Source organism: Ochotona princeps, chromosome 11, assembly GCF_030435755.1.
Source record: "Ochotona princeps isolate mOchPri1 chromosome 11, mOchPri1.hap1, whole genome shotgun sequence".
NCBI lineage: Eukaryota > Metazoa > Chordata > Mammalia > Lagomorpha > Ochotonidae > Ochotona > Ochotona princeps.
In genome coordinates this window covers 16,143,588-16,156,983 of record NC_080842.1, presented here as the reverse complement: position 1 = coordinate 16,156,983, position 13,396 = coordinate 16,143,588, and the positions used below count along the sequence as shown (strand labels likewise).

Genomic DNA, 13,396 nt, shown 5'->3' with positions numbered 1-13,396 from the left:
GCGCACCACACCAGCCCACACATTCCTTGTCTTCCTGTTGAATTTTATTTTGGTACTTGGCAACTTACACTTCCTGCCTTGAAGTCTAAGCTCAAAGTTAGCTTCTGAGAACACCTTCTGTACCTCAGGAAACTGTCTTTTCTTCAGAGACAATCTTTATTTAAAAAACAAACAAACAAACAAACAAAAACCTAGGCAAATAAATCATTCATTTCATTCCTCACTGATGTTTAATCCCTACCAGATTTCTAAGAACAGAATTACAAAGTGAGTTTGGATCAGAAAAGCAATCTGAAATGCAACTCACAGTTTACTAAATTAGAAATTGCTAAAATAATGCAGTTGCTTCCTCACACATGTGAACTTTTTAGTACTTATGTAAGGTTGGTTGTGATGCTCTGAGTGTTAAGAATGTTCTTGGTGTGACTGCTGACTGGGTTTGCATCCCAGCTTCCTGCTAATGCAGAGCCTGGGAGAAAGCAGGCTCCTGGCTTTGGTTTGACCTAGCCCAGGTTGTTGTGGTTAGATGGGAAGTGACTCAGCGGAAGACAGATTTTTTTTTCTCTGTTTCTCTGCATCTCACCAAATGAAAGTTCACACATAGGCATTTTTGTATATAAATTCTTTAGTTAATAATAGCACCTCTGTTAACTATAGTCATTCATTTCTGAACTACCAGGCTAGTCTCTGAGAAACGCATCATTAAGCTGCTTTGCAGACATTCTTATCATCTGTGTGGTCCGTTATTGACCAAAGCATCTTTATGCAGTGCATGACTGTACTTAGAGTTTTGGCTGTCTGTTCCATGTGAAATATGGCGTCACAGCCTTCAGTGGCTTTCCTGTGTGCATTGCTTCCCATAACAAGTGGTTGATTTTTCACTATGAGGCTCTTATTTTATTTCCACTGACCAATTGCTACTAATCATTTGACTGAAAGAGACTCGGCCTGCATATGAGTGAAGAAATAGAATCCTGCAAGACTAAGTTCCATGTATTTCTTCCTACATTCATGGACTCCGGCTATACTTCATGAGTCTGCCTGTATTTTCATTCAGGAAACAATATCAGTAATCCAGCCTTCAGAAAGAAGAGCAGACTGTCAATCAACATTCATTACGATGGTGTTCATTACAATAGTTGTCAACATGGTGGGAAAAAAAGCACAAGTATTTTCTCTGGAAAATGGGTTACAAAAAAATAAGGAGTTCAGTACCATTCTGGAAAACCAGCGATCTCTTGCTGGAAATGAGAGCCCTTAGTAACAGTCCTGCACTGTGGACTCAGCTCAAGAAACAGGACACTGCTTACTACTTGCCTCTCCAATGAACACCCAACCCTGTTGGTTCCAGCATGGCCGTTTGAAAGGGCGGGGGGGGGGATTTTTTTAGATTATGGTATTCCTGGTTTCCTGCTGTTTGCTCCCCCACATTCCCACTACTCCATTCCTAATCACATTTGCACAAAGGAGACCTTAATCTTGACATTGCAGAGGCATGGGCCCTTTATTTAACCCTTAAAGGACTTGACCTGCTGGCATTCTCAGAGCTGTTGTAATTTTCCATAGAGGTGCTGGTTGCTCTTCACCTCTCTGTACCTTTCTTGCTTATGTTTATCTATGAGGGAACCTCTAGACTGGGTAGAGAACAGGGGTTTTCTGTGGACTTGACCTATACATCGTACAGAGCAGGGAAGTTTTCTGTGAAATTCATGTCGTCTCCCTTTTTCAGTTCCAAGTCGCCCTTTTCAGTGTTGAGAAAGCATCGACTTCTTGATAAATTAAGGGATTTGGGGTGCTCTTGTTTCTTCTACTGCACTTTAAAGCTAGCCCTTTGTTTTAGGGTGAGTTACATCAGTTCCTGGGAAGCCAGCTTGAAGTGTTAGTGTTTGTTTATAAAGAGCCTATCTCGGTTATCTTTAGCTCTCCATGTCAGGTAAATGGCTTGGATTCCTTTGACTATCACTTGCCTTTGGTCTCTAGATGTCTCCTTAGCCCAGTTCCTCCCCGCCTGTCCCTCCAACACCACCCGTGACCTCTTTCCTTCCTGATCACATGTGACATGTTAAACACAAGCATACACAGTTAAAAAAAAAAAAAAGAAGATAACATCCTTCTAGCTCAAGTTATAATTTGTAATCAGGGTTCATTTCCTGTTCCCTTTTTGTTCATAACTTCTCTCTGACAAAAACCAATATTTGAGTTTCCAGATCACTTTGGTGGGCAGTCTCTTTTAGGACCCTCATACTCAAGTGTCTTGCATGTCTTTTTCTTCTATAGACTTTCATAGGAAATGAGGTCACCCATGTACCAGTAGGACCTTAATGTCTTGCTTTGAAAGTCTCCTTTAGCGTTATCAAACTGTGCTAGTTTAAGACGGGTAACTGTGTCTGTTCTTCTTCCAGATCTCCTCTTCCCCATTGACATTACCTTGGTGAAAAGAGAACATGACTTTTTGGACAGAGATGCTATTGAAGCGCTGTGCAGGTAAATGGGTATCTTGGGAGTATTTTCATCTTCTTATGAGACTAGAATACATTACTAAGGTTTGTTTGCCTGTGTTCTGATTATGCAGACCTTTGATTAGCAAATGAGACAATAATTTACTGAAAATCAAGAACCTTTTAATTTAAAATGAAAACCTTTTACTTGATATTGGCATCAAGACAGCATCCATCTGATCCAAGAGATCCTCCAATAGTAGGATCTGCATTTGGTATCAGGTGATTGTTGAAACAGGTTAGCCATCAGAGAGTTTGGAAACTTGGAATAGGGTTTTGTAAAAGGTAACAGAATTGCCCACACGGGGACCCAGCACAGTAGCCTAGGGGCTGAAGTCCTCACCTTGCATGCACCAGGATCCCATATGGACACAGATTCTAATCCCGGCGGCCCACTTCCCATCCAGCTCCCTACTTGTGGCCTGAGAATGCAGTTGAGGACAGCCCAAAGCCTTGGGAAACTGTATCCACTTGGGAAACCTGGAAGAGGCTCCTGGTTCCTGGCTTTGGATCGGCTCAATCCTGGCCGTTGCGCTCACTTGGGGAGTGAATCATCGGACGGAAGATCTTCCTTTCTGTCTCTCCTCCTCTCTGTATGTCTGATTTTCCAATCAGAATAAAATTAATCTTTTAAAAAAAAAGTTGCCCACGTGGCCCCAGCCAGATTCTTTCACAGAGTGGGAACTGCTGCTATTATAAAAGGAAGTAACACATTCAGGGGGTATAAATCAAACTTATAAATAAGTTTGAGTCTTAGAGTCAGGACCATCTGAATTCCAAGAAAGGCGCCTTGGAACCTCTTAACTTTGCTGAGGAATAAAATAGCAACAAAGGGATTAAACATGGCCATAAAAGAGCTCAGCACCATCTTTAACCTACAGGAGACAGGCAGTAAATGAACACTGATGTAACACGAGAATAAAGCTGTCAGAAAGTCTCCTTGCTCGAGCTGAGGAGCAGCTCCTGGTGAAGTGGAAGTAATAAAACCTGAGGCAGGCGATGATGGGACACTGATAATCCTCTCGAACTCTGCATGACATTTTTATTCATTTTAAGCTATTCATCCTTTGTCATTTTTCTCAAAACCCTAACAGCTTCAAAGTTGAATTTGGCAAAAATCATTCACAGAGAAAATTCATGTGTTTTGATTTCACTTAGATTTTCTGTTAATTTACAATATTTAATGTGAAAAAAGTTATTAAGGTGGAATGACATGTAGTGTTGGGGTAATTCATAAAATTCATGGAAGAGTGGAGTTAAACTTGGTATAAAAAATGTCATGAAAAATGTATAGTAAGAAAAAAACTACTTGTGGGTTTTGGATTTTTTTTATATGAACTCATCTGTTAATCTCATTTTCTACGAACTTTTAAAGTTGCTCTCTCATTGCATCTTTGGAGGCCACTTTTCACGTTCAGTTCAGCAATGTCTTGAAAAAGCCCAGGGTATATGCACATTTCCTGAAAGAAATCTAATTCCAGGTCCTGTGCTTTCATTGTGTAATACCATAGCTGTGTCATCTGGAATGAAAAAATGTCACCAATGCAGGGAGAAGTCAGCATGTGGAATATGAACAACTCCAGACATTTTTTAAATGGTTTATTGCTTAGCTGTGTAAAATTGATTTGTTTTTAATTCATCACAGGGGAGAATGCACTTGGATGAGGTCCCTTGTAAGATGCAACTACGTAACTATTCGAGGCTTGCATTAAATTGTCCATTTCACACATTTTTAGCGATTTAGGAGATGGGCCTTCTGAGCAGCCACACAGCTTAGGAATTCCTGGGCGGTGAAAGCATCAGGACAGCATTTCAGCCCCAGGGGTCATGACTGGATTCTTGTATACTGGGTTGCGGTTGGTTGGGTTTTTTTTGGGGGGAGAGGGTGGGGTTGTTTTGTTTTTTAATTTTGAATATCGGTTTTCTGGAGAGGAGCATCTGCATGGGAGCTGTGGTTCTGTGTGATCTGGGAAACAACCTGTGCTCTAGATCTTTGGAGAACGCATGAAGGACAGTGGTCCTCGACCTGTCCACGGGCTCTGCAGTGCATTCTAAGTATGCATCCTTCCCTTCACTTAGACAGGCAAGGACAGGGAGAGATGCCACTGCTGCAAAAGCTAAATTATTAGGCTCATTCAGAGTGTGTCCTGAAAGCCTGAGGGTTTCTTTCTTGTTGAAGAGTCTTCAGAATTCACAGTAACAACCCAAGCTGGACTGTAATAGGAACCCCAAGGGCTGTGACCTGCAGGTTCATCTGAGTAGACTTTTCATGGAGCTGACTCCTCCCTGGGAGAGGCCCAAACAAATGTCCAAGAAGGAAGAGGTGGGAACCCTGTGACCCTTCCTTGGACTGCTGTGAGTGGTCAGCAGCTTAGCTGGGAGGTTGGCTGTACTGATGATATGCTAATCACTCCTGTGCCAACTGTCCTCTCTGCCCTTGGAAGCTATGTTGTTGCTTAAGATTTTTTTTTAATTTATTTATTTTTAAGATTTAGCTGTTTATTGGAAAGGCAGAGTTACAGTGGCAGGGAGCGAGGGAAAGAGAGACAAAGAGATCTTCCAGCTCTTTGTTCACTCCCCAAATGGCTACAGTGACTTCAGTGGGGCCAGGTCAAAGCCAGAAACCAGAGCTGGAGTTGCACATTGAGTGGTAGGAACCGAGCACTTACAACAAGCCGCATTGCTTTTCCAGGCTCATTAGAAGGGAGCTGGATCACAACTGGAGCAGCCAGGACTCAAAAATCAGTGCCCATATTTTCCAAACGGTGTTCACATGTACGCGATGGCATTTTGCTAAGTTAAAAACATTTTACTTATCTCATAGCTCCTTTGATCAGAAACTAATAGGAGCCTGATCTATTTTTAACATTTTCTACTTAGAACAAGAGACTTGTAGACTGTATAGGGATTGTTTGAAAAATGATTTGATACTGTCTTAAATGTAAGTATTGGTCATGACCAAAATTTGTAATTGTGGGACTGCAAGGTTTTTTGGATTTAGATTACTAACCTACATGGTCATGTTGTAGGGCACCTACATATGTTTCTTTGGAGAAACTGGCTTTTGTCCCAGTCTTGTTGCTGTGCTATATAATCCAACCAAGATAAGGAAAGAGTACGGCTAAGTTATACTAAGTATTAATCCTGGAGGAGCGATTATCCTATTCTGAAGCATATATAGGTATATTATGCAAACAGTTGTCTTTCTGTAGCTTTGGAAAAATCATCCCAAATTGCCCATTTCCATAGTGGTAATTGTATAATGAAAAAATAAACACACAAACACTCTCATCTTTGCTATGTTCCTTGTAAAAACAACAAGGCATTCCTTGAAACACTTAACTTACATAAAGCAAACCTCCTTATGGTAGATTTTAACTTTGATATGATTTCTGTTCTGGTAAAAGGGAAGCTAGTCATTTTTTTAAAGCAGTTGTACTAATTCCAGGAAAGTATCTAAGAACTGGAACAACTTTTATTTGTCAGATCATATCACAAAAATAGTTTTTCCTTTCTCCTTCTTTTTCCCTTTCCCACTCTTTTTTTTTGGGAGGGGGGGCAAAAATAGGATGGGGCCCAGATCTGCCTGCCATGCTTTTTATCAGGGTATGTGCAGCAACGTGCAGCAAAACACAAACCTGTGCTAGCCCATCATTGGGCTCCCTCCCTCTTCAGAGCAAGAGATAAGAGGGACACATTCCTCTGGAGCTGAGCCCTGAGCCGGCACCAGGGGGCTGGGAAAGGCCACAGCTTCTGGACGCACCAGCATTTCAGTCACTCCCAGGAGTGATTCTCAGGAGCTGGGTTGCGACTGTTTATTACTGATCAAGTATTCTAGAAAGGAATGCAGAAAATGTCTTCCGGAAGGTTCACCAAAGATGCATGGGCGTTGTTCATGGAATTTGTGAAGTACTCTCATATTGTGTTTGTCAGAGACACTATGTTTTTGTGGAGTGACCTTGGAGAAGGTGTGTGACCTCTGTCAGCCTCTATTTTTCATGTCAAAAAGGCAGGTGGGTTGTATCTCTGTTCTCAGGCACCTGAGAGGATGAAGATGAGGCAGGGCAGGTCAGGTACGACGCACAGCACTAGGCTCAGACCCTGCCTGACTGTTCAGGCTGGAACGTTTTGTTTTTAATTTTTAATAAGCGTATAATAATCCTGCATGTTTATGGAAGCTGGTATAGTGTTTCGACATATGTGTACAATGTGTAATGATCAACTTAGCATATATAGAGTACGTAGCATATGCATCACTTCAAACACAGCTTCTTGGTTTTTTTAAAAAATACAATCAGTTCATATTAACTGTAGTCACCCTACTGTGCTACGGGGCACCAGAGCCTGCACCCCCTACTTCTGGGGCTGACAGCCAGCTGTCCACCCCTCCGCCCGGCTGCCTCTCTCCTTTCCAGCCAATCACTGTCTCCTCTGTTTCTATGAGATCAACCTAGTTGCTCCCTAGAACTCTTATTTAATGTCTGTATCATCTGTAAGTAGATAATAAGATTCCATAGTGGGCACTTTTGGTAGCTCCTCAGGGACAAATGAAAGCCGCAGGAAGTGCCTGGGAGTAACTTTGGGCTGCAGGATTGTCATGCCAGTGCTACCAACACAGAAAGATCATCCTGACCTTTATAAAGCTGCCCCCCTGAGTCTTAGATTTGACTCCATTCTTCCCCCACCCCCACAAGCTTCCATGTCTAGTAAATTTGGTTATAAACACCACTCAGCCATTAAAGCTTAAATGAAGTCAAGTGAGCATTTGATTACAGATTTGATTAATGAAACCCAGACCCAAGGCCAACTGTAAGCATTTCGCGTTCTTTAAAGCTTGAACCATTTCAGAACCCAGACACTGTGGGTGTGAAGTCTTTTACATAATGGATGCCCCTCAGAGAGCAACCTCATAGACGCTCATTTTTATAAGTCTGTGGGCTTCTTCTGGGTTATTTGTTTTCTTTCCCTCCCCATGGACAGAATGAATATTTCAACTCTGTGTTATCTTTGTTCATGCTATAAACAGGCTACCATAGCAACTATGAAATCAAAGGCAGGCTTATCAGGCAGGCAAAAATACTTTTCTATCCTAGTGCATCAGAGTTGTTAGACAAGTTGCAAGAGCAGGATCAGGAAGATAAGGCTCTGAGGAGGTCTCCTGGTCAGTTTGAATTCCTATGAGTTGAATGCACTCTATCCTGTGGAGATGTAACAATTGCAATATTGGAAAAATCTGGAAAGTAAGTTGGGGTGGTTGGGGTGTGTGTGATAGGAGACAACAAACAGATACATGAACGGCTCAGTGAGGAGGGCCCAGTGATCATCTGGAAGATATTAGAAAGCATCGGGCCTGCAGGGCTGTCATTCACACTTTCACAGCCTATTTAACCCAGCATATTTCAGGGGTTTGTTTTTTCAGCTTTTGAATGATTTCCCCAGGAGATTTGTTTTTAAGTATTTCATTTTCAATGAAACCAAATTATTTCTCTGATTTTAAATTGGCCTTGCTGTTTCGCAAGGGTTAAGGAAAAAAAGTATGTGAAGTTAGAATATGATTCTTACTCCAAAGAATGGTCTAAATGCTTCTTTTTAAAGGCAGTTGAGGTTGTGATCCTTGAAGTTACAGTGACCAAGCTTTTGATAGTCATCTGTGCTGTTGCTGTGACAATACCACACATGATTCAGCCCCGTCCAGGAAGTTATACAAAGAATTGGACATTAAAAAAGACCCAGGTTTCCTCTATGTGGGAGAACGCACTGAAATTGCAGACGGACTGCTCTGAGACAGTTAGTCATTCTAGAGGACTATGGCTTGCTTCTTTTTTTTTTTTTAACTTGAGATTTCAGAGAGAACATACTGAGCCCTGCTCTGTGGCTGCGTGTCACTGTTTCGCTTCTATGCAAGGGGACTTAGTGGGGTTTGCTTGTTGGGGCTGCCTCCTGGCTGGATCTGGAGGTTACTGGAACCACGCACTTTCTCCCTGACAGTCGCTGTTTGTTCCCTGAAGTATGAAGGATGCGTGAGAGGTCCACAGCAGTGTGCCCTTTTCTGTAAAATAGTAGAACTAAAATGGAAATGAGAAACTTGAGGAATGTAAAGCTGTTTTTAAATGAACACTCACTTTTTAAGGAAATGTTTCATACTGTTCTACTTATTTTATTATGGATATTAATGGATTCAGGAAGAATAAATCGTTATTAAAGTCAGCCGTTTGAAAAAAAAAAATCAATTGGCTGATGTTATGTTTTTGCTCACAGGCGACTAAATACTTTAAACAAATGTGCGGTGATGAAGCTAGAAATTAGTCCTCATCGGAAGAGAGTGAGTATTACGAATTACTTGATGGGATGGGAGGAAAATGAATGGGTAAACCAAAAGCTGGATTCTGTGTTTTGTAATAAATTGTGTTTCACAAACTATTCCTCATTGTAAAAGCATCTGCATTTGTAATCAGGTTTACCAAAGGCTTGCCTTAGAAGGTTAGAATCCATAGTTCCAACTCCCTGATGGTTGGCTCTTATCTTGTTTTGCTTTGTTTTGTTTGACTTGAAGAAATCATCTGAAGAAATTATCTTCATTGATATGCAAGGGGGATTTGGGGGGAAGCTGAAGGAATTCTATTTGATCTCTAAACAAGATAAAACTAGAGCTTTCAGGTATTTCTTCTGTCCTCCAAAATACACCAGTCCCAGCATCTTACAGCCATAGAGATGACAGGGAAGGCAGCTTGTGGGATACTGAGGAACAATAAGAGAGGTAGTTGGAAGCCAGAAGGGAGAGTGAGGCGAAGAGGCAGCGGGGAGCCCCACGCAAGTCAAGTGTTGGCACCTCACCGAGTTGGGTGGTGTCTTCCCCTGACCTGTGAGCTGTAAGGAATTTTTATGAACTCTACAGAGGGTGGTGCAGTCCAGGGAGTTAAGTGTCACAGATTGAACAGGAGTAAGTTTGGTCACACATTTCTGACTGCCTAGAACACAGTTTTTAATTATCCAGGAGCCCTTGACCTCTACAGAGTTGCTCTCTTGGGGAGTTAAACCTTTTAAACAAATGACCTGGAGCCTCAGCACCTGCTGAGCTGTGTAGATGGGTCAGCAAGTCAGCGTGGAATGCTGGCTACTCACTGTCCTGTGAAACATGGGTCATGGGATAGTGTCCACACCAGTGGGAAAGAGATGCTGCAACGGAGTTGTGCCTTTTGATATCCCGCCCACAAGACCAGGATGCAGTGGGCTGTGACAGGATGTGCTCGAATCCTGCTCAGTAATCGGGTCTCATCAACAAAAATGGTCACTGCATGTGTCCGAAGGCTCCGTGCTGTCGGGCTGGTGTTGGGAAAGCCTTGCTCAATTGCTTGGAGCATATCTCGGTTGGAAACATCATTGGACATTTAGGGCAAAGGCTCTAGACCCATGTCTGGTCTGGGGAGGAGAAGAGAAAAGGAAACAGGTAAGAGGCAACCAAGTGCAAAGCTGGAGAGCATTCGTTGATGGCTTATCTTGCTTGAGATCTTGTCAATTTTTAGGGTGGTAAAGATTTCTTAGTGTTTGAAAACTACCTCTTTAATTGCAAAAGGGAATATAAACTCATACTGTCAACAGGCAGCAAAGCTGGAGGCCATCCAGAGGGAGTCTACCCGTTGCTGACTCCAGTTCAAAATATTTTGCATGCCTGGAATTTTCACTCATCTCTGAGGTTTTCCTCTGTATGCACATAAAGAACAGCTTATAGATCCCAGAGCTTCCATAAAGTAGCTCTGATTTAATCCGTAGCACTTGATCTTGGCTTTTCTCCTATTGGAGACTTTAAATGCATCTCTGTTATTTAAAAAAGAAGGGAGGAAGGGGGCTGGTAAGGGCCCTGCTCATCCCTGCTCACCGTTGTCCGCTGGTCCCAGAGTCTGAGTACCCCCTTTCTGTCTTCGCAGAGTGAGGATTCTGACGAAGATGAGCCTTGTGCAATAAGTGGCAAGTGGACTTTCCAGAGGGACAGCAAGAGGTGGTCCCGGCTCGAGGAGTTTGATGTCTTCTCTCCAAAGCAGGACCCCATCCCCGGGTCTCCAGATGATTCCCAGCTGCAGCCAGCGGCGAGCCACGAGAGCATGCTGACCACCCTCAGCGAGCGCCAGGAGGTGTCTTCCGTCCGCAGCCTCAGCAGTACCAGCAGCCTGCTCACCCCTGGGCCCCACAGCGCCGACCCCGTCACACCTCGCACCAACTCGGTCATCAGCGTCTGCTCCTCAGGCAACTTGAATGGCAATGACGACTCCTTCTGCAGCCTGCCCTCGCCCAAGGAACTGTCCAGCTTCAGCTTTGGCCTGAAGGGCCATGAGAAGAATGCCAAGTCCAAGACGCGGAGCCTGCTGAAGCGCATGGAGAGCTTGAAGCTCAAGGGCTCTCACCACAGCAAGCACAAAGCGCCTTCTAAGCTGGGACTCATCATCAGTGGGCCCATCCTGCAGGAGGGCGTGGATGAGGAGAAGCTGAAACAGCTCAACTGTGTGGAGATCTCCGCCCTCAATGGCAACCACATCAACGTCCCCATGGTACGAAAGAGGAGCGTCTCCAACTCCACGCAGACCAGCAGCAGCAGCAGCAGCCAGTCAGAGACCAGCAGCGCCGTGAGCACCCCCAGCCCCGTGACCAGGACCCGCAGCCTCAGCGCCTGCAACAAGCGCGTCGGCATGTATTTAGAGGGCTTCGATCCTTTCAACCAGTCCACGTTCAACAATGTCATGGAGCAGAACTTCAAAAACCGCGAGAGCTACCCAGAGGACACGGTGTTCTACATCCCGGAGGACCACAAGCCGGGCACCTTCCCCAAGGCCCTCTCCAATGGCAGCTTCTCGCCATCGGGGAGTAACAGCTCTGTGAACTGGAGGACGGGAAGCTTTCACGGCCCTGGCCATCTCAGCCTGAGAAGGGAAAACAGCAGCGACGGCCCTAAGGACCTGAAGAGGCGCAATTCCTCCAGCTCCATGAGCAGCCGCCTCAGTATCTATGACAACGTGCCGGGCTCCATCCTCTACTCCAGCTCGGGCGACCTGGCCGACCTGGAGAATGAGGACATCTTCCCCGAACTGGATGACATCCTCTACCATGTGAAGGGGATGCAACGGATCGTGAACCAATGGTCCGAGAAATTTTCCGACGAGGGCGACTCGGATTCTGCCCTGGACTCAGTCTCTCCCTGCCCATCCTCTCCAAAGCAGATCCACCTGGACGTGGACAATGACCGGGCCACACCCAGTGACCTGGACAGCACTGGCAACTCCCTGAATGAGCCTGAAGACTCCTCCGACATCCCAGAGAGAAGGGATTCTGGGGTGGGTGCGTCCCTGACCAGGTGCAATAGGTAAGGGCTTTTCTCCTCCCTCTGACCTAGGGTCGCAGATCAATGTGGGAAGCGGGGGTGGGGGGGGGACTACTGCCATTTTTCTGGCTCTGGGGGAGGAAATGAGGCTTACGTTGTGGCGTTCACAGCTGTGGAAATTCTTCCGGACAGCATCAGGCCAGGAAATGCCAACATGCACAAAAGAATGGTCATTGTTTCATGGTTGCTGTTTCAGTTGCGGGCAGTAAAGTGATTCTGGAGCGCGGGTTGGTGGTTGTACGGCTTTATGGGTGGACGTAGCACCACCAGAAGACACACAGCGGTGGTTAGGAGGGTGTGTTTTCTGTTGCTGAGCCTGGCCACTGCTCGTATAGATCCATCCAACTACGGATCTATAATACCTCAAAATGAAGAGTGCATCTGCACTGAACTCATACAAACTTTTTCTTCTTGTCCTTATTTCTTAACGATACAGTATAATGACTAGTCACCTAGCCTTTGCATATCGGGTGTTGGCTAGACTCTGGAGGTGATTTAAAGCAGGGGTGGGGAACCATTTTTCTACCACCAGCCAGTTGAGTATTTACAGCATCCTTTGTGGGTCATGCAAAATTATCAACTTAAAAATAAGCCTGTTGTGGCGTCATTGGCTTTGGAGTCCTGCCTACGGTTGCCTTGGCAAGGTAGGACCAGACCAAATGGTTTTGAGGGTCTTACGCATACCGAGACCCCACCTCTCGTTTAAAGTATGTGGGAGCATGGTAATGGTCCAATACAGCCACTGTGCTATTCTGTGTGAGCATCCCAGGGTCGTGCCGACCATTGAAGTTCTGCACAGTTCCATACCCAGAAACCATAGGAGAAGGAACAAAAGGGAAGTTGAGCCCTCCCAGTTCCCTGGGCAGCCCGTTGTTAATGTTCCGTGGACTTCCTGAACAGTTTCTGCTCCTCCCTCCTCCTGCTCTCTCCTGTCAGGCACAGACTGAGGTGGCACAGCTTCCAGAGCTCCCATCGGCCGAGCCTGAACTCAGTGTCGCTGCAGATCAGCTGCCAGTCTGTGGCCCAGATGAACCTGCTGCAGAAATACTCGCTCCTAAAGTTAACGGCGCTGTTGGAGAAATACACGCCTTCTAACAAGCACGGCTTCAGCTGGTAAGAGTTTAACTGTAGCTCCAAGTGATCTCATCTCCTTTAAGGCTATCCTAACATCCAGCACTGGACGGTTTCTCCTTTAGCAGTTATCTGTGTCGTCCGTCAGCAGTCAGACCTCTATGTCCTTGAGGTCGCAGCTACTACTGCTGAAGGGGCAGATATTTGGCCTGATGGTTAGGCTGCTTAGGGCACCTAGGTTCTACGCCTGGTACTGGCTTATGACTCCAGCTTCTTGCAAGTGCAAGCGCTGGGCAGGCAGTGGTGGTGGCTGAAGTAGTCAGGTCCCTTCCATCTACTGAGAGACCTCGCCCAGCTCCCAGCCTCTAGCTCCAGCCTGACTTGTTCTTAGCCATTGCAGGCATTTGGGGGAGTGAACCAGCAGTTGGGGCCTCTGTCTGTTGCTCTCTGTGTCTCT

General features: G+C 45.1%; 1 protein-coding gene across 5 annotated transcripts in view; it reads left to right on the top strand.

Annotated features, from left to right (window-relative positions):
- DLC1 (DLC1 Rho GTPase activating protein) overlaps positions 1–13,396 on the top strand; it is a 452,588-nt gene that overhangs the window by 424,689 nt on the left and 14,503 nt on the right. For all 5 annotated transcript variants that reach the window (XM_058669860.1, XM_058669861.1, XM_004592678.3 and 2 more), the window contains 4 exons: positions 2,403–2,484; positions 8,757–8,820; positions 10,424–11,850; positions 12,805–12,981. In XM_058669860.1, the coding sequence (XP_058525843.1) occupies positions 2,403–2,484; positions 8,757–8,820; positions 10,424–11,850; positions 12,805–12,981 (1,750 nt within the window). The remainder of the gene's footprint in view (positions 1–2,402; positions 2,485–8,756; positions 8,821–10,423; positions 11,851–12,804; positions 12,982–13,396) is intronic.